At 39.0% G+C, this 21971-nt stretch overlaps 1 protein-coding gene across 19 annotated transcripts in view; it reads right to left on the bottom strand.

The window, feature by feature from the left end:
- Nucleotides 1–21971, bottom strand: part of SOX5 (SRY-box transcription factor 5) — a 639945-nt gene that overhangs the window by 39276 nt on the left and 578698 nt on the right. For all 19 annotated transcript variants that reach the window (XM_085231458.1, XM_085231481.1, XM_085231450.1 and 16 more), the window contains one exon: nucleotides 19719–19865. In XM_085231458.1, the coding sequence (XP_085087584.1) occupies nucleotides 19719–19865 (147 nt within the window). The remainder of the gene's footprint in view (nucleotides 1–19718; nucleotides 19866–21971) is intronic.

Here is a 21971-nt window from a genome sequence, read left to right as displayed (position 1 = left end):
TAATGGTAAATTAATCAGAGGTCACAGAAGCCTGCTTCTCATATGAGAGAAAAAAGAAACAAGTTTCTGATATTATATGTATTTACAAAATGATATTACTTCACCATTTGGTCTTCATAATAATTTTACTTCTATTATTTTAAAGAGCATTCTGAAATCCTCACTGGAATTCAAATACATTAAAAATTTAGTCAGAGAGCTTAGAAATCCTATGTTGCATCTTGAGTTGATCATAATTTAAGTCTCTACCACAGAGGAACAGTTTATTCCATAGAAGACTGAAAAATATCTGGGAGATACAGGTAATAATACACTATTGTGTTAAATGTGAAGATAACTGTTAGGATCTTCGCTTTGGTACTCAGTGGGGCATTTTACTCTTTATCCTGTCTGCAGACATAAATTCAGAATTCTCTGGATGAGCTCCTATTCTCTGCTTTTCCAATTTAAACCAAGAACTGCATCGTCTTCATTCTTGATTTGCACCTGCATAACCCAGAGAAGAACTGAGTGTTTGTTTGACTACAAAATCTTCCAGTTAACATTTTGTCACATTACAAATTAGCAGGTTTCACTCTCAGTTGTGTCAAGGCTGTGTATAGTTCTAGCACAAAGACAGCTAGGGCAAGAAAGAGTAACAACAACACTGAAAAATAGGTGTAGCATATTCCTTTCAGGTAGACTGTATCTTTAAAGAGTCAGGAGATTCCATATTATGCAGAGAGATCACAGAACCTAGAACTACCTGCTGCACTTAGTTTTTATTAAAGAAAGCTTGGCATTGATTGATCCCTGCCTTTTTCTTCCATGCCATTGATGAAGATCTTTTTCAAGACGGCACTGTTTAAAGAGTTAGACAAAGTCAAAAAAATTGTTTATCTATCAGCCAAAATGATTAACACTTAGAGCAGAGAACATTAAAAGTCTTGTAATAATATAAACACAGATATGATGAAAGTAGAATATGACCTCAATTAAAGATAATGAAATAGTTTATTTAAAGTAGCATATTTGTCAAGCAAAACAAAACACATACAAACAGAAAATAAATGTAGAGAATAAAGCATAAGCAAAAACACATGATGGAGGGCTAGTAATATGAAGAACCCACACCAGGAAGAAACTACTGGTAAGAGATTCTCGTCCCCTGTATCACAGCCGTGTCAGGATAGTTGAAAGTTTAGAACAAGCTGGTGGTTTGCTTTACAGGACTGGAAGGCTGTCTTTAACCAAAAATTTAAAGCTCAGGGAACATTAGATCCTTGATTTGATCTAGATTTTTTATTCCAGACATAAGACGAAAGAAAAACTCTTCATCTACATTAAAATTTGAAGATATACAAATATTCAAAAGCTGAATTTTGTTGCTTCATTCCGCCTGGATTTGTGTAACTTTAAGCCTTCATATTTAAGCATTAGACATGAGAAATCCCTACGGTGTCTAACAAGTGAGGTTTAAGCAGAAATACTGCTGGTAAGCTAAGTCTGCATCAGTGTTACAAATAGTTGGCTGAATTGGTGTCTTTCTTAATGTTTCAGTTAAGCTGTCTCTATTTACCACTTTCTAAGATAAAAAAAATTATATATATCTGAATACATTACGAAGGGGCTGAAATCTGATTTTGAGAATGTCTCTAAATCATTTATTAAAAATTGCACTATTTTAACACCAAGAATTGAATAGAAGGCCAATAGTCCAGATGAATGAAGCAGTCTTGGAGAATGAAAAGGTGTACTGGGAGGAAGAACTCAGACAATTCATTTAATTTTATAATCTCACTTCTTTTCACATATTTTAATGATTAGAACACTACTAAAAATACTGTTACTAAATTATTGTAGTGTAATTTAAATCCAAGTGCCATATCCCACTGTGGCACACACTGAAGGCCCAGGCTGCCATTTATTACAAAATTACAAAGTATTCTGTGTATCATCTGACTGTCAATACAGATGTGCTTAAATGACCTGGCATAAGCACAGCCTAGCATGCTCTACTAAAGAGGCTTTCCTGACTTCAGGGAACACGTTTACCACATCTTAATGCGTATTTAAATGACCTTTATAGTACAAATTACAGCCAAATGAGTTATAAATAAGGAGCTGGAGAGGGGGGTTCTAAAAAAAATATCTACTGTCTCACCAAAACCAAAGCCTCATTCCCCAACCTTGCTTCTGTTTCTTGGAGATGTTAATTTCAATAGAAATACAAAATGCAGAGCACTCAGTGGCATGGCTGGGGCAGAAGACAATGATGCTGATGTTGCAGAACGAAGTAGGCAGCTCACCAGTGGTTTATCCATTCCGTCTCTTGCTCATCCATAGAAACCTCTAACCAACACATGTCAGAAACAGAGGTGCAATAGCATATAAGCAAATAAAATCCTTCAACATTTCTGTCCCTTCTAGACTATAGTTGTCCACACACTCACACAAAGATACTGGCATCTTGTTCACGTCCCCTCCCCTTCCTCCGAAGCCACTCATGGTGAAATTATCAGTAGTGATGATAAGAAGCCAAGAGGTAACGGCAGTTGTGAAACGTGTTGTATAAATGAGCCATGCTGCTGATATTATCCTCACTGATGAAATAATTGTATTAAATTAATGTTCACATGACAGGATGGGTGAATTAGATAATGCTCATCTGCAGCTGCACCTCCTCCTGCCACATTCTCAAGTTTTGATTAAGAATAATGTGTCCCTTCCTGCAAAGGTGGAAATTTCTCTAACTACCCAGAAAGAAAGAGATGCAAGCAAATAAACAGGCATCTCAGTCATTACATTATGATAAACACAACAGAATTACTCTTCAGAAAATTCACTTTATATTATAGTATCTCTTACCCATGAGTTTTAGCACAAAATGTAGAAGGCACAACGAGACTTTTCAGAAAGGAAAAGACACCAAAGATAAGTCCGAAGGCAAATATTAGAAAGAACTGCCTCCCTCCTTTATGGTCCTCCAAAGTGTGCAGATCTTTTGCTCCATAACAGTGACAAAAACATCTCAGCCTGATTTTCTGTCTTTATGCAGAGCAGATTTTTTATGATGTTGCTTTGCTGAGTATCTTTCCCTGAATGTGTTGCACTCAAAAGCTGGGCAATTCCTGGTCTTAGCAAGAGTTACCCAGTCACACTCAGTGCTTCCACTCTTAAATGATATGGTTGGAATAATACTCATAGGTCTCAAAACAAATGGAGGAGCTGAGCTGCTTTACATTTATGAGAAACTTTGTTTTTGTCCTCTCAGCTGCTTCTTTTAGGAGACTACTCAAGAAATAAATTACTCCCAAATGCAGATTTGTACATTAGAGTATTCATGCACAGCCTCCACTGCTGCTCATGGGCCAAAGAAATTTGGGAACACAAACTTCGTCTCTTCTGTTTTATAGTAAAGGGGACACACGGGATTGTTTTCTGTAACACCAATAAGGATACTGCCTGGGGACTTGGTCCTCTCAGAAAGATCCTTAACTTCTTCCCCTTCCATTTTTTCTTTACTGGAAGCTCACTGCCAGGAGTGAAATCTGTAGCTAGTACGGACTAATTTGCTGCCCGGGAAACCTCAAGATTCAATTTTGTCTAGTCCATGTGTTGTCACAGTTAAATGAGAAATGTTGGGTGGTTTTCTCTTTGTATTTGGCACCACTGTTCCCAGAAATTGTACGCAGGATCCACAAACAGACTGGAAAAACAAGAGAAGAACATGCAAAATGACCTGGTTCTACAGATGGAAGTCTGTAAGATCTGCATGCACCCCTCTCCTCCTCACAACTTTGAATGCACAGAAATTACTTTGTAGTATCATTATTCTCTGACACACAGAATATAGATGCAGAAATAACTGAAGGCCAAATGTCAGCAAGCCTAGGATCACTTTAGTCCTCCAGCTAGCTCAGGCATGGAAAAGTATAGGTTGTTGTAGCTGCAGAGCAGCCTAAAACCCAGGTCCATGGAGGGAGCTATCTAAAACCTCCTCAAACTCTACACCCAAACACAATCAGAATATTGTGTACCATCTGGACAGACAGGTCTGAGCACACAGAACTCTAAAAGCAACTCTAAAAACTTCAGGAAAGGCAAGTGCTGCAATGAGGCCTAGTTCTCTGGGGGCTCCTTGGGTTCAAGACAGGCTGTTTGGCCAACAGAATGCATCAGAGCACACAATTCAGCAAAATGAGCAGACTTGTGTGTGTTTACTCAAAACTCATTCATTTAGTTTCTAAAATCCTCAGAGATGCATCCTCCAGACCATACTTGCAGCTTCTGGCTGGCTTTGGATTGCCAAAACGCCCACCATCCTTGTGAAGTTTCCCTGTAATCTCCAGAGACAAATAGTACAATGTGTTGGAGAACAGTGGTTGGTACAAGATTTCTGGGCTATTTTTGCTTGATTGTGAGTTTTCACTTACACTGATCTCTAAGAGAAACCTGATTTATGGTTGCTTATCCCAAATCAGAGCCAAAATTTAGGCTTTAATTTTAATCCATACAAAACTAACTGACTTACTCCTATTGTCGTTATTCTGCTGTTCAGGCACTTGTTCTTCAGCTAGACCAAAACAAGCTGAAGTGAGTGTTGCTCAGGGCCCAGTGCATGGATTTTTAGTACAGCACAAAACAAAACTGCAGAAACAAAGGGCTTTCAGCACTTGCTTGCACCTCATAAGGAAAAGCTCCTTCTTTTTCTGCATCTCTGAGTGAGTGAAAATTTAACTCAGTAGCTTCATTTGCAAAACAAACAAACAAAACCCTTCAGCAAAGCTCATTTTGAGCAAATCCTGCCATGTTTGGCTTGAAATGAGAAGGGTCCATACTTACTAAAGAAGAAGGAGTCAATATAGAGATAGAATAGCCACTTGGAATTCTATTGGTCCATACTTACGACCGTATTTGAGTTCTTCTAGCTTTTAGCTTCTAATAAATATTTTTCAGCTGTATTTCTTGAGTCACTGCTGCACCTATTTTTTTGGTGTAATGCTATTAATTAAGCACTCTAGGATGGCTCAAGTCAGCCTCTGAGCAGAAAGGCTGACTCAGGCACGGGCCAGCAGGGAATGATGCAGATAGAACAAATCTATAGGGGAAGCTAGCAATCAATTTTTCATACTTTAAACCATGTACATTACTTCACCAGAGGTAAAAACCACTAGAGAGGATCAAGAAGTTGTGGTGGACAAGAGAAAGGTTGTCACTAGAAAGAGTGATTCTTTCAAACTGCCCCCATTGAAATACATGGTAAGTAGTCAAGTGCAAAAAAAAAATCACTGCTCCAGTGCTTGAAAGGAATATTATTTAATTAAAGCTCATAATTACTCTGACAGTTTCTGCCTTATTTTACAAATGGGAAGAACAAGGCACAAAGTGGCAAAGTAATTTGCCTAATCTCACATAGCGAGCAAATAGCTGAGTCATAAGAACAGCAATTGCTGCTCTCATTCTGACCGATGCTTGGTGTTCCACATTTTCTGTTTGCCTATTTTGTTTGGATACTGTATTGAATCTCCCAAAAACGTCCATGTGCTTCAAATGAAGTAGATAGCTGTCAGATAGTTCGATCTGTGGTATGTATTCGTGAACTTGTGCTGGGTAGAAACTGAAGTGGTCCGTGCCCTGAAGCATGATGCCTTGCAGCTTGGTCTTTGGTTTGATTTTTATTTTTTAAAGTCCTTGCTACAGAATTCCCTATAAAACCCAGAAGCCTCAACATGTGTTGTCCTTAATAATGCCCTCCCTTTCTCATAAAAAGCTGTTTAAAAAATGGAAATAGACATTATACTGGATTTTGTTTGCTGCTGAAATTGAACTTGGAGTCATCACCTTTCAGAAAATAATCCCCACTAAATGTTAAGCAGAATGAACAGCAATGAAAACAACAAAACCTGAAAGGACAGGGAAGGACTTGGAAGGAAATAAAACAAGGACCTGCAAAGCCAAACAGCATTACAAACTGGTACATTTTAAATGAAGAACAAGAAAACAGAAGCCACACTGATCAAAGCCTCCCACCTCCTCTCTGTGGTGGATGACACCTTCGCTGGGAGCACACCACCACCTCTAACCCCACACCTGCAAAAGGAATTAATTTCAAAAAGAATACAGACCAAAGCGTACCATATCAAAACAAATTAGCAACAGCCCCCTTTTCCTGCTGTGGTCAGGCAGGAGAAGCAAAAATGCTGCATAGATTGTAAGATTCAGGGGGAAAAAAAGACAAAACAAAACAAAACAAAACAAACAAACAAACAAAAAACAACCCAGCTGCTGAAAACTTTAGAAGAAACAAGTAAAAAAGCTTAAAAGAAAAGAGATTTCAAACAGCTTGGACAACTGACAGTGGTCTAAGAAGATCTTTTCAAAAACCACCTGTGCTTTCTCTGACTTTGGGTATCTCATGTAACACAGGTCTCCAGTCCTCGCCAAGAGGCAGGAACGTATGCAGCACTACAAATAAGTAGTGCAAAGATAAGATGCACTGTTCTTATTTATAGATAAATACAACTGTATGAAAAGTGTCAAAATATGTTTTGTAAGTGTGGATATGACCTGCCTGACGATTTGTTTTTCAAACTAATAGTTTTTCAAAGGGAAACTATCAACATAAAACTCATCCATCTTTAATGTTTGCATGTTATTAACAACATCCCAGATCGCTAAAATCAAAACGATTTTACAATTCCATCTTGCTCGATATTTTTTCATTTCACCTCCTTTTAGTGGTAAGAAAACTAATCAGCAGTTCCAGAAACAGGACAGAGTTTGACATACTGCATGGAATGTTCAAAGCAAATACGTTCTCCATCATTCAGTACTGCCCTCACAGAAAAATAAGGTTTTTTTTGTTTAATATTTATACCCCACCCATAATTGCATATGTGGAGCTTAACTATTTGAGAATACCTTGGCAAAGGTCATTCCTTTTCCTGTGCCACAGTCACGTCTTTATTTGTGTCGTGCACAGGAACTGAAAGAGACTGCACTTCAATTCTTGGTTTTCCAACAATCTTTCTCATTATCTAATGCTCTTTTGCACAGTCACTGACATCTTTGAAAAATTACTTAAGAGTATTACCAAATACAAACATTATTGGTTTGCACTCATGCAAATGGCTACAAAAAGTAAAGGGCCACCACTTTTGTTTCAATTCTCTACTTATACAATTGGAAAAAATATATCCATTTGCCTATGAAAAGGGTTTCTTCTAAGCAGTGTTGACGTACATCATATATATGTTTATCTAGCTGCTTGGGGGCACCACTACTTCAAACTCTTTGAATGTAATGAGTACTACTGATATATACAGTAAATCGAACAAACATATTAATCAGCCTTAATAATCATAATTAAAAGTGAAATATATTATACTTCCTTTTTTTTTTTGTTTGCTGCTGTCAGTACTGAATGCAGATTACAAGCATAACAGTGCTGAAGAAGTACTGAGCCCCCCTTGGTGAACAGACTTCAGATACTATTCCTGATTCACACCAGCAAAAATGAAATCACCATCAGGACCGATATCAGGGCCAAATTGCTGGCAGGCACAATGAACCACTAATTGCTGGATTCATTAGTAAGACTCATAGTTTGTCCCCATGAGATGCTGAACACTTTCAGCTCCTTTTAAAACCTAGCATCTTATAAATTAAAATTAACAACTGCAAACTAGTATTTCTGTTACACTGTAGAAGCTCAGCATGGATTTGAAGTCAGATCACAAGAATGCCAAAAATCTATTATGTAAAATTAGGCAGATTTTTATCAACCATTTTCCTGTTAATTCTGTAGAACGTGCATGCATCTCTACACAATAGATATTCCATGCTGTTCCTCAAGCCTGAACAATTGGTTAAAATAGTTCTTGTGATGCTGAAAGAAGACAACTGCCTTAAAAAATACCTTTCAAATAGCCCCAGCATCACACTGTTAAGATTGGCCTATTCTTTTCAGACATAAAACAAATGTCTATTTAAGAACACATCCACATGCATTTGCATCACTCAGCCAGAACACATTCACCTCCCAGAAGCTAACACTGTAAGATATGGAAAGAGAGAGGGAGAAAGGGGGAGAGGAGACCTTTAGTCCACCTACTGGCTTCACTAGAGGCAATGAATCCAGCCCTAGCTCATTTCAAGTAGGTTCAATTGTGTCAAAGGTTACCCACAAGCTATTTCTAGATGATTTATAGCTGATGTCTACAGATCTCTTTTTATTTTAATGATAACTTCAATACCGACGTTAAGACATTCTTTGTCTTCACAGAAGTGTATGAGAGGGAAGCTGACATCTTAAAAAAAAAAAATTCCAAGAGGCTGATTCACTATTTCTGAACAGGGCCAGCTCTGGGCAGTTTTTATATCTTATCCAGAGGAAAGAACAGGAGGGAAAAAAAAGACCTTCCCCCTGCTCTTTTTTCTCCAGTACTAAAGCTGCTATGTTTTCTGACTTATTCTGGGCACTGATCCTAAGAGCACTGAGTCAACGTGTGTATCACCAGTTAATTATGTTCAAGACAAAACAATAACATAGTGCAATTTCATCGCTTCATTAGTAACAACATATACTTATATAGCCTTATTTTCTTCTGTTTGAGCCCAGAACAATTTACAAAGTGAGTCCCAAATGATACTATCACAAGAATCCTTCTTCCCAGCTCTAGACTGTAATCTTTTGATGGTGAAGAACAATAGTGCAGAAAAAGCTGTAGCAAGACATCCTGCATCTCTTTGAAATTCTAGATGTCATGCCTGTATAGCCTTTAACAGTTTTTCAACTTAGGGATTATTATTTTTAGCCTCAAAATTTGGTGTGTGTGTACACTCTTGTGTGAGTGTACACAAGATCAGCGTGCACACATGCATGTTGGGCATTCTTAATCTCTATCTTGAGAGCACCAGCCAGTCTTCTCCAGGTTTGATGATGGAATGAAGCCATCAAAGGTCCTGCATCAACTGCATGAAGATACAATGGGATAGTGGAGGGGTACGCTCTAAACCTCTCAGGTCAGGAGAAGCCTCCAACGCTTACTCACATATTAAAAGACATCACAGGATCCCCCAGAGAGAGGTACTTTGCATCTCCAGCCAGGGTCTAAATATTGTGAGACTTCACAAATGAAACCAGGTTTCTGGCACTCTTCGAACATTTTGCTCATTTTGCAATGAACACAGAAAAAAAAGTATCTGTTCAGTTTGTTCTGGTCCATAGGCCTCTGAATGTCTCTGCAATTTTCTCACTTCGTCTAGCCAAAATGTTGTGGTTGTCATCTTTTTTCACAAGCCAGCCCCAATAAACTTTACTTGTTTGGTACATTGGTGATTCTCCTGGGTATTACAACACCACATCATCCTGATTATGAGTTGAAGTTCGCTGGAAGAACTCATTGTAGACAAATTCTTATTACCAAGGCTGTGAAATTAAGGACAGTAAATCCAGATGTAAAATGTAGTGGTCAAACAGTCATGTGACACCATTTTAGCTTCTGATATCGCAAATGAAATGCTACTTGACATGCATTTCTCAGCCAAATGTATGTGTTGCATTTCCCTGACCCCAAATTAGGTCCATGCCTTTTACAGAGAACACTGAAAGCATAGGCTATCTATACATTTATAACGAATAAAAAAGCAAACAGAGATGAATTAACTCATCCTGGAGTTTTAATTGCTGACTCTATTTTCAGCAGACATTAGAATAAGATAAGAGTACCCAGAAAGGGGAAGGTTATTTCAAAGAAGACTCAGGCTATTAGAAACAGGCACAAAAAGGGTCATTTCGATTCACAAGCAAAGCAGTAAAAAACAATGGAGTTTAGACCAAAACGGCTTAAAACTGAGGCAACCAAGAGCAAAACTCAAAATATATTAACTTACAGTGGTAAGCTAAAGTCTGCACAGCTCTTAGCATGGTTCAGGATAAAAATAATCACTGACCTGGAATGACTGCAGCCCTTAGAGAGCTACCTTTGGAAAGAAAGAAAATCACAAGGATCTTACATTAAAAAATACTCTCCAGAATAGTTACATATATGTATGTTTTCTTCCTAATTGGACACTGAATTAAAATGACCTTAGTAATTCTGTCACTGTATGCCTCCCTTTTCTGCTACAGTGCCTCATAGTTTTCTCTGGAGCATTTTGGAGGAATAAATGTACCCCTGAAACTCAACTTTAAGAAGCTTTTTGTGCCAGTTTTCCTGTGGATATGTCACATTGAGTTGTGTTTGTCACTGCGTAACGCCTGTTGTGTTCTGTTAGCCTGAAATCCTGTAACACGATGTGGCTGATTCATGACGTGACATGTCACTGCCTAGCATGTCAGTTGAAAGCCCATACAAATCCATGTGTTACATCTCCACACACACTTAGCTCTTAGAAATGGCCTCTTATTTTAAATCTACTAGCAGGTGCTGGCACATCCACTCAAAAAAGTTTAAGAAGCACTAATAACTTAATGAGACACTCCAAGGTATATTCTTTATGTAGCATCATGATTGGAAATTGGAAAGCCTTCTCTGCAGCGGTCTCCTAAGTGACAAGGTCTTTCTCTTATATACTCAGCATGTCAAGACATTGAGCAATCTTTTATCAAGGACTTTTTTTCTTAATAATTTATTTTTTCCAAATATGCCAGTCATGGCATTAGCCTATCTTTCCTTTGAAAGCAGCAGGGGAAAATGTAGCAACTGAAATGAAATGGACAGAAACTAAACTCATTCATTAGTACTAAAAATACACATTTGAATTTGTCATTCGACATCATTAGTGAATAAAAACACATGATTGAGATCAAAATATTTTAACTGTTCTCATATATTAGCTTATACCAAATTACCTCAAAACCCACAATATTTGTTGCTTCAGTTTACCTGCCTCTAATGTTCCTTGGATGTTCTCAGATGTTCTGTCTGGATACTACTAAAGCATTTTTACCAGGAGATACTATGGTAGAAAGTGTAATTTTGCTGAGAAATGATTATGAGTCAGTAGAATTGCCTGGATGAAAGTCTTCTATGACTCTGGACTGCAAACGAATGCCACTTGATTTAAATAATAACTCATAGATAATGTTTTATTTGGTAGCTACTTTTGAAGCCTCTGAGATAGATCAAGTTTCACCCATGATAGCCTGAAGCTTTTTATTCATATGACTCCAGGAGCTAGAACTTCAAGGAAACTACCTGTTATAAAGTCACAACATGTAGTTACACTGCTCTGGGAAATGAGTACATTCTAAATTGCTGATTTGCACACAGTTTCTCTGAAACCCTTTTCCCCACCATTTCATTTAACACTAAACAAGTCAAAATGAACTTTGTAGAATAAACATGTTGTTCTCAGAAGCTTCACTGAAATATTTGCCAAGCACTTCATACCACTCCAGAGCTAATACTAACCCATAATAAACTGCCTCTGAAAATAAAATGGACTCCTCTATTCTGCTGCTAGTGTTGCTTCTATTCAACTATCCATTGCTATCAGGGATTACAGATTAACATGTTTCAGCTTAAAAAAAATAGCTGTAGAGCTATGGTAATCATTCAACACTGGGTATAGAGTATCAGAAAATGTATTTCTTTAATGCCAAGCTTGAATTGCATTCTGTCTGAATGTGTAAAGAGGAATTAATTTCAAATTTAGTACATAACATGGAAGCAAATGACTCTTCTGCAGACAAAGCAAGCAGCTTCCAGAAGCAGCTAGACTGATCGTATTAGAATCAGAATTAATAACAAATGCTACCTCCCAAGCTGAACTTCATGTATTTCTCTTCAAGGTTAGTACCCCTTCCACAGCAGGAACAACCTGCTCTAAGTATTTTCCAGCTGCAAAAAGGTGAGGATGTTCAAGAAAAACACTGCAGACAGAAAAATCTAACTTTTCTCTTTTTCATTATGCAACTCCAGATTCCACACTCTCCTTAAACACTTTTCTGCTATTTATGAGATAGCATGATCAACCAGGAACATCCATGCAAGAGCTAACCTGGTGGCATTAAAAAATCTCAAATGTGTGACATTTATTTGGGAGCCCCTCAGCCTCACAAAATACTGCTCTTTCTCACTCAAGTAATCTGTTCTAGGATGGGCAGAACTGTTATACAGCTTTGGCAGAATACAATGCTAAGTTCCAGAATAAGACAAAGATCTGGAACCAAATGTCATGTCTCAGCACTGCTGAGCGCTGAAGGATTCTGAAATTGAACTGGACTGAGAGTAACATTGCATGGTGCAATAGCTATGTCTTCAGCATCAAGCCACTGTTGTGGATCATTTAACAAAAAAGAAAAAAAATCTACCTGCCCTATACTCCCATCTTTCCAATTTATTCATAGCAAGTAAAGGAAGGCATTAGCAGCAAAGAATAGTAATGAATTAGTAAGAAGCACACACTGCAGATTTGTCATTACCACTTCACTTTACATCTCTGTTGCTCCCCATCTGATTTCTGAAGATCTCTTTCAGAAATGCTGTGGTATTGCTTAATCCATGTAACTTGCCTTTGTTTTCTGAGTGCAGATATCAGAGCGTGTTTCTCCCTCCCTCCACCCCTTTTCTCTTCGTTATGCTTTCTTCTGAGTTTCCATTACAAAAAACACCAACTGAGCCCACTTGAGTGCTGATTTTCTAGCAACTGGGCTTGAGAAACAGGCTAACAGGCTCCTGCCAGAGAGACACAGTATCAGGAAATATAGCTGTGGAGAGTTAATCTAAAAAAGTTAATCTAAAAAGTTAATCTAAACTCTCCATGTATTTAAATTATTTTTAGGGAATTAGGGGGTGTGGGAGACAGAGAGAATTCTGTGCAAGTCTCTACAGTTGCTGCTGCTGCTGCTTTTTAGATACCACCATTAACACTGTTCTTATTGTTTAGAACGCACTCACTATTTTAGAAGAGCATCTTAAGAAGTTCCATTAACACACATCACTTCATTGTGCTCTGGCAAATGGTTTAAAGTCATTGTTTCCATGCCTGAACATCATATACAGGAAGGAGAACAAAGAAGAGAATAGTCCTAAAGATTCTGTCATCAATTCTACATTTTGTTTTTATGGGCAGCAAAAGAAAAAGGTTTCCAGGTAAAGAGATATTTAGCTACAAACTCTCCATTACTAATGGACACTGATGTTAAAGAAACAGCACAGCAGCAAGTAGCATAGCACAGATAACGCAGATGAGGTCTCAGTTTCCAGCTCCCTATACACTGCTGCATCCATTCTATGACGTTTTCCTTAATTATCTCACAGCTACTTCTAACTTGTTGGATGGACTGACAAGGGGATTGAGAAATACAAATGTAGTGATACAAAATATTCTAGTGCTATTCTTGCACTTAACAGATTCTCTTACAAGGAGCATATAAAGAATTATGAACAGCCCAGGAATTCTCAGAAACACAAGAGCCTTGCAAATCTGCCAGATAAACCTTTTGTTTATGTAACCTCCATGTTGTAGCAGGAACAATGCCTCTTACAAACTTTAATGAGAACTTTGTTCTTCACACTAAAATACCTCAGTACTCCCTTTACTGAAAGTAAAAATGCCTTAATTTCCTGCTGCTTAGATAGGCATTCAGCAGCTACTGAGCTCTTAAAACTGATAAAGAGGACAATAATTGCCAATAGTATACAAGGTGCAAAGGGGAAGTTTCAGACAGGATCTTATTTCTGAACCCGTTTGCAGACAAGAAAAAGAGTTTAGCCCCGTCTAACACAGGAAGTGACACCATTTGATCACCTGTCCACAGCAATGATTAGTCATCTTTATAGCTGACAAACTTCCCAAAAATATTTGGTAATACTAAACAAAGGGAAATGTTTCAAAAAGGAAACATGGTTATCGTTCTGCATTTGAACAGTAATGTAGCTATTATTTCTAGAGCTGAAATTCTTTTTTGCAACATGCTCAATCATGAAAAAAAATGTGATCAGGACTGGGAAATGTAAGGATAATAGAAATCTGTGTGTCTACTTATCAGCTAGCCTTTTGCAATAGTCATAGCTCGATGTGTCAAGCAAGCTGATGCAACTATGTACATAATGGAGCCTAATTCTTCTCCCCAACATCTCCCTAGGATGAATTTTTAAATTCTGTGCTATCATACAAAAGACAGAAATATACCCAGCTGACAGGGCTGCTTAGGGTAGTCAGCTAAAATGAAGTTCAAGTCAACAATTTGTTTGAAGTAGAATCAGAAATATCATCCAGATGAGTGTTTTTATTACTAGGCAATTTTATGGCTGTTTTCTCTCTCCCTCCCTTCAGATACTTTTTTTTTTTTCCTTTGTATTCTTATTCTGAGTCAAGAGATTTTCTACTCAAACTGGAAAGTACAGTCTCATCCCCCAGTTTTGACTGGAACAAGAAAATCCCCAAACAGCTCCCTACAGCTTACTTATTTTTTCCTAATAACACAGCCTATGGTGTATTTGATTTAAAATTCCCATATCCAAGGCCTCCAATCCTTTATTTTTGTCCCTGATTTACCTGATCAAAAGTCATAGGTGGATGTTAGTGGTATGGCAGTATAGGTTGGACCTTCCCACCAATGTTCTGCTACACATTGTTGCCGTGTGACAGATGGCAGCAGAGGGGCAGTCTGACAAAATGGTGTCTGACATGGAAATGCGTATGAGGCAGAAGTGTGGCACTGAATTCCTTCAGGCAGAAAAAAAACAGCACCCACTGACATTCTTCAATGCTTGCTGAATGTTTACTGGGACCAAACGGTGGATGTTGGGTGATGTGCTTCAGCAGTGATGAATCATAGAATCATAGAATTGCAAGGTTGGAAAAGACCTGCAAGATCATCTAATCCACCTCCCATTACCATTGCTACCACAAGCACTAACCCATATCTTGTAGCTCCTCATCCAGACGCCTCTTGAATACTGCTGGGGATTGCGACTCCACCACCTCCCTGGGCAGCCATTCCAGTGCCTGACCACTGAGAGATAAAGTTTTTCCTTATGCCTAACCTGAATCTCCTCTGGTACAACTTGTGGCCATTTCCTCAGGTCCTATTTGTTGCCTGGGAGAAGAGAACCCCTCCTCATCACAACCTCCCTTCAGGACATTGTAGAGTGTAATAAGGCCTTCTCTGAGCCTCCTCTTCTCCAGACAACAACATGACAACAACATGAAAGACAATCTACATTCTGGATGGCCACAAAGACTTTTACAAGCAACAGACTCCTGTTCATCACTGGTGAAAATACATAGTTAATGGTGGTGACTATGTTGAAAAATAGTGTTTTTCACACTAGTTTGCTCTATCAAATAGTGGAAATGTGCTCTTTGCATCTGTTTCAATTTCCACAGAAGTGAACTAGGAGGCATTACTTTCAAAGTGACCTATAGCTGGAAATCGAATCAACAGTGACTCAGCTGAAGTTTTACATGTAGGCTTTGGACTGGTGAGAAATGAGCAAACATGCTGCTCGTCCCTTTCTGTCCTTCCTACGCTATAAGAAGGATGCAAGACACAGCTGATGCATGTGGCAGAAAATGTCACAAGATATTCCTCAAATTGGAAGAACTTCCTCTAGAGAATCTCTGGCCATTTTAGAGCCAATCTGTCCTGTGGTATAGGGGCAAGCTCCAAGTCTTTCAAATGAGATTCTTCTGCTGACTATAAGTGACATGAAAAATTTTCAATCCAGTGTTTGCTTAGGTGATCGGAGGGATCACATAATATGAGCATAAATCTTCAATTAATTATTCATACTGATATTTATCTGGATATTGCAGCTGAGTAGAATCTGACTGTGTATATCCAACTGCTTATTGCTGTTTCTGGCTTGACTGAAACACATTTCCTTTCCTTGTCACAACTCCCAGGTGCTACTGCTGAGCAAATAGTAACATCACTGCCAGAAGTATTTGAAAAGAACAAAAAAAATTGATTTGGACAATCCATGTGTTGTTGCCATTGATGGAGACACAACTCTGAGTAAGGTTAGGGTTGAGGTCATAACGAGGTTAAAAGAAATTAGCCCAGGAATTCTCTCCTGTCGCATTTCACAGTGAAGTGGTCCTTTTTTCAGCAGATGCTACAGACAACGCAGTGTGCTCTATGAAGTACTGGGAATCATTTAGCTACATTTATGAGCTACACTGAAAATTCACTCCAGAAATACTGTACTTGAAAGGCTACGTGGAAAGGGCTAGGACAGTACATCACACAGGCACTAGAATGGCATATTTATACCTGCAACATAAAAAAATGAGTAGGACTGAACAGAGCCCAGGCTGTTTACAAGTGAGAGTAATGTTGCTGTTCTTATTCAAGAGCATGATGTACCTCACTTGATTTCAGTGAAGACGGCAACTATTAGGTGAGGATCCAGGTACCATGGTAAAGGTCACTGCTCAGACAAACATATTTACTATAACAGTGCCTCCCCTCCTCCCAACCTGGGTACTTCTGTTCAAGCAAAAGGTTTGAAATTAATCACAATATGGGTTGGTTAAGTTATCCTGCTAGTCATTATCTTCACCTTTGTCCATCGTCTCCTACTTATTTGGGAGTGTGCAACCACCTTGAACACCCAAGCTGAGAAGCATGCAAACATTTACAGGATCAAAGACAAAATGTGCTTAAGACAGACTTTGGAAATCCAGCACAATTTGGCAAACTTAAAAGATAGTTGCTTTTCAAATGGGTTGTGGAGGAGGCCTTGGTAAATTTGAATGGTATGATTAGCATACCGGCTGTTTTTAAAACTGCTCAAGAAGAAGCTGTGTTAAAATCCATTTCCGCAAGACACACGCATTTTCTTTTGGACTGAGTCCACAGCTCTGTTTCTTAAATCAATTTTTTTGGCAAGGAGATTTCTTCTTGGAAGAATGTACGACACCAGTTCAGTTTCCTAACCAAAACTTGACAGAATGTGTACAGCACGGCATAATGGCATCTCTGCTTTACGGTTTCCTAAAAGTTACACTACAGAAACCTAGGAAGTGAATTTGACTATTCCAGGTCACATCTGTTGAAAGGCGGGTGAGAGAACAGAAGAAGCCAGGTTAGCCTGCCCAGCACAGTGTTCAAACACTGGTGAGGGCTGCTGATAAAAGGTTTGCCAAAATGGGAGTTGCCAAGGTCTTAAAGGAGTTTTGGGGATGTGTTCAAGTCTTACTAGATTTAAAGGATGATCCTTGGCAAACTCCCTCTGATGCTTCTCAGCATTTCTAGAGCCAGCAGTTGTTCCATCTGCTGCTGAAGCCGACTTTGAAGAATCCTTGCAAAGAGCAGCATACTAACTTTAACACTATACAAGAGGGAAAAAACACAGCTTTTCAGAGTGACCTAGATGTTTGCCAGGAGCTTGACACACTCTCAGGTAAGGCTGTCTCCTTGTCTCCAAACACTTGAGTGCATTTCCAATGCTGCGCCAGTGTAAACTGTGGGCTGAAAACAAAGATTCAGCAAACAGCATCTAGTGAGAGCTTGTCTAAGGCATTAACTGTTCATTGTGGAGGTCTGACATGCTGTAACAGTGAGAAAGACCACCACAAACTTACTTTGTGAACCAAGTTGATGCTGGTGTTAATTAAAAAAAAAAGGCTGTTAAACAGACAAATATGGCCTGGCAACAGATTAAAAAAAAATTGATAAAAAAAATAAGAACAAACATTATGTTTTTGAAAATGTTAAACACTAACATGCTCTGCAAAAGCCAAGGAAGACCCACAAAGACAAAGAGGTGCTTAGTTTCAACATACAAGCTTCAGTTTCTGCCACTATGAGGGATTTGCCAGCATGTTTTCTGAGCCAGGCCATGGCAGTATTGTATAAGCTTTATTCTAATTATTGTAGGCTTTATAAAGGTTCCTTTATCATTTAGTATTATAAATAATTGTGTTTCTAGGCTGGAGTTCAAAGCTCAGTATAGCATTCGCACAACACCACAGGCGGGTCAGGTGACCTTTCTCCAATTCTCCTCTCTCTGGTGCTGAGGACAGACAAAGTGGTATGTCTGTCATACGCCATTACCATTAGAACAGAATCTTGTTCTTTTATTACAACTGAACTCCGCCGGATTTCTCAGCAGGAATGCTAAGTGAAATCAATGTCTTGGATTTCCAGGCTGAGCTTGGAGGTCACAGTCACTCTATCATTTCTCAGCATTATCCTTTCTCTTTCTCTCGCTCACTCTCTGAGCCTCCAACTGGCACACAGCAGATTGAAAACAGCATGCATCACAGGGCTCACGCTGCACAATTTTACAGCCTTTTGGAGCCCCCTTCCTTTCCTTGTGGCCCACTCTTTTTTTTTCAGCAATCTACAAGTAAGTTTTGTTTGTGTCCTACAAGACTGCAAGCCAGAGGCACTGGGACACTGAGGAGTAAGAGAAAGCAATAAAACACAAGAGAGAACATAGCTGATCTTGACAGCTGCCAGCAAGACAGTTGTGCTTGACATTACCCGTACATACAGAAGGCTTTAAAATTCCACAATTGCCACAAAATAAATACTGTGCCCCCTTAGACCTCACCAGAAGTCCTGCGTGCACACAAGATCCAAAATCAACACGGGGATGTTAAGTGCACTGGGTCTAGCAAGCCACTAGCCACACACAAAAACCCCACGTAAAATGCACAAAAATCTCATTAACCATAGACACAACATTCAGGAAAAAAAGTACCATCAGGCACTGCACGGCTTTGTGATCCCAGCTCTACAGAATATAAAAGGCCAAACCAAGGATAAACTTCAGGAATCCAGAAAGTCTCTATAGAGGAGAAAAGGAAAAAATGTAGACCTACAGACTGATTTGTTAACACAACAGCTCCTGGTTCCACACCATCTAATTTATCCTTGGACTCACTGAGCTGACAATGGTATTATGCAATTGTCTGGTTATTTTTAATCTGGGCTACTTTAGTGTTAGGGTAAAAAACAAGACACTATTGTCAATTCAAGGAATCTTTTCTGACATGCTAAAGGACATGGACAGTGGGCTAGAGGACAGTAAAAAAATTGAAAGGACAAATTTTATCAAGCTCTTGCAGTCACCCAAACGGGACTGCTTCTTCCCTGCATTCCTCAGCTAAATTCTTTCTAACTATTTTGCAACAACTAGGAAGTGCCATTCAGTTTTGACTGGTTACTTTTGCTTGGCTGAGGTGTACGCTGAGCACGTCTTCCCTTGGATGTAGTGTTTTTTTATAACTACAACTGGCTAAGCACTGTCAGCGTTATACAGTTGTGACTGCAAGCTGCTAACTCGACCTCTTAAATGAGTACAGACCTGATTGCCCAGCTATGGCTAAGACTATTCATCAGACTCCTTTGCTGTCTAAGCAGATCTGAGCTTAGCCTGCAACACAACACACACTGCCTCAGAGACTTATTCTTCCATAAACGCCCAGTGGGCCCTAGGACAGGATCTGACTACCTTTGAGATACTGTACTGGTTTCTAAATTGCAACTGTACTCTATTCCAACTGTAGTTTGGAGTCCTGAAAGGAAATGGCAATTGTGTGCTGGCAGAGGAGGCCTGTCACCCTGTACACTATCCATTACTGAAGATGGAGGGAATCACAGTGTGATAGCTAGGGTACTGAAAGGGAACTCACTAAGACTATTCTCTTATTTCACACAGGCATCATGAAAATAAAGCTGAGAGACACACAGAGAACGATCAGAAAAAAATGTACATGCAAGTCTCAATACTGTCAGGAATGCTATGCCACAGGGCCTTGTACAGTACCTTGCTTTTGGGTGGAGGGCTGTTTGTGCTCTTGTCTGTGTGGATGCTGGTAGGTGATACGGCAGCACCGAGGTTACCCTGGGATATGCCAGGTATCTTTCCTCCTGGAGATACTTGCATTGCAGCAAGTTGGGCAGCATACAACTGCTGTAAAAACAAAAACAAACACGCACACAAAAAGAGACAAAGAAAGAGAGAGGAAAAAATCATCAATAAATAATTTTCTAAAAACTTCTCCTATTGCAGACTTTATCTTTACATTCTGATGGGTATTTTTTTATTTGGCAGACTGGCATATTCCGAGTCAAGAATCATTATCTCAGATTTTGTAATTCATTCCTCAGGGGATGAATGACAGACATCACTATGAGAAGTGTCCCAGCCTTCACGTGCAGGGTTTCAAAACAAGTAACAAAAGCTAATCTTTGTGCCTTGCCTGAACCACTGGGCAATCCTTCCTTTCCTGAGAGGTCTCAGCTGTAACAGCATCTCCAACAATAATATGCATTATTTTCATGGTGTGAAATTCACACCATGTTTAATATGTCATTCTCTGTGCTACCATTTTACATTTCTTTACATTTATTTCTGTGATTGTCTCATATGCATAGGCTGTAATGTGTTTGGGGCTGGGAATGACAAAATTTTGTTCTGTATTTATTGTAAAAGTCCACTCTCAGATGGGCCCTGGAGCACCAATACGTATAAATATAAAAATACTGTTGGTTACACGCTGTCAATTAGCAATTGGAAGCTCCAGTCAAGATTAAGAACTCTTTTGGTGGAAAATGGAAAACATATACAGAGTGGTAACGTTTTACCCCTTAAAACCAAACCAGTGAGGCACTTTAACCACTTACTTGAATATCAGCATGTGACTTTAAACAGTTACCTGTTACACTGCACCTAAAGTTTCACAGACAGTGGTCAAAAGCAGAGAGACAACAGGGAAACAGGCAATGCCTGGAAGCTCTGTTGACTTCTCAGTAAAAAGTGGAGACAATAAAACACGGTGGACAGCAATTGTTGATGCTTTGTGAATAGTAAGAAATTCACATGAAGCCAGATAGAAGTTGGATGCCTGAGAGAGCAGGTAATGTTACAACAAAGACCTTCAGTCCTCAGACTCAACGACTGTATTTTCTGTGCTGTGCAGTACATGTGTAATGTGTAACACTGAGTAGTGGTGCACTCTGCCTAGAGGTGGTAATAGAGCTTCTGAGATGCAATGTGACAAGAGATAACATGCAGGAACATGGAAGTGGACATGAAAAACATAAGATCTTCAATATGGCTAGTCTAAGATAGTCTTGTTTGTGTTGCTTAGTTGTTGTGCTGTGGTTTTTTAATTAACTGCATATGCTGATAAAAGAACGAAGGTCAGAATGGAGGACGGAGTGGAACACTAACCATTCCCAGCAAATTTGAAAGAGAAGAATGAGGATTCAGTGTAATAAGCTTAATGACAGTATTCCACATGGAACTGTACAAACGGTAAAGAAACAATCCTCATGAGAGTTCAGAGTATGTAGGTCCTGTAGCAAAGACTTAACCAGATCAAATGAGGAAGATTTACTGTTCCAAGGCTAGGACAACTCAGTGGAGAAGAAATGAGTAATGCATGTACATCATCTCAACTCTGGACTTTGTTCCATGGTTTCCTGTACAAACTCTTCTCCTCACTGGTAAACAATCTTAACCCTTTCACGTAATTAAAAGCATCCCATTTCTACTCCTATAAGTGTAATCAGGCACCAAGTTCTTACTTACTTCTTTTTCACTCGTTCTATTCTTTTCAGACTTCCTATTCCTTTCAGTTTTGAATCCTTTTAATCTCTTCTTCTACCCTGATCACTGCTTGTTCCTTATTTTTCTGTACTTCTTAATCACCATTTATCCATCTCTTTGCTTAGTCTCACTCTCCTTCCCTATCACCATTCATTCATCTGTTCTCTCCCTGCCTCTTCCTCAAATTTATTTATTCATTTATTCCACGTTACCCTCAGCCAGCCAGAGCCAAATAGATGCAAATCAACTACAGATAAAAGTCATCAAAAACAATCCAGCCACAAATCAGTCACAGATTCAAATGCATGTATTTATCAGTGGAAGTTCATATCCCTTCATTCTTTCAAAAAAAGAATAAATACAACAGGGAGAAAGGAACAGGGGTTTGTGTGAACCAGAGGAGATTGCAGCAGGCAGTACAAGGAAAATCAACTTAGCAATATGTACGAATTAATATATCAGAAG

The sequence above is a fragment of the Meleagris gallopavo genome, chromosome 1 (assembly GCF_905368555.1).
Source record: "Meleagris gallopavo chromosome 1, MGAL_WU_HG_1.1, whole genome shotgun sequence".
Classification (NCBI taxonomy): Eukaryota; Metazoa; Chordata; class Aves; order Galliformes; family Phasianidae; genus Meleagris; species Meleagris gallopavo.
This window is presented reverse-complemented; position numbering and strand designations above follow the sequence as displayed.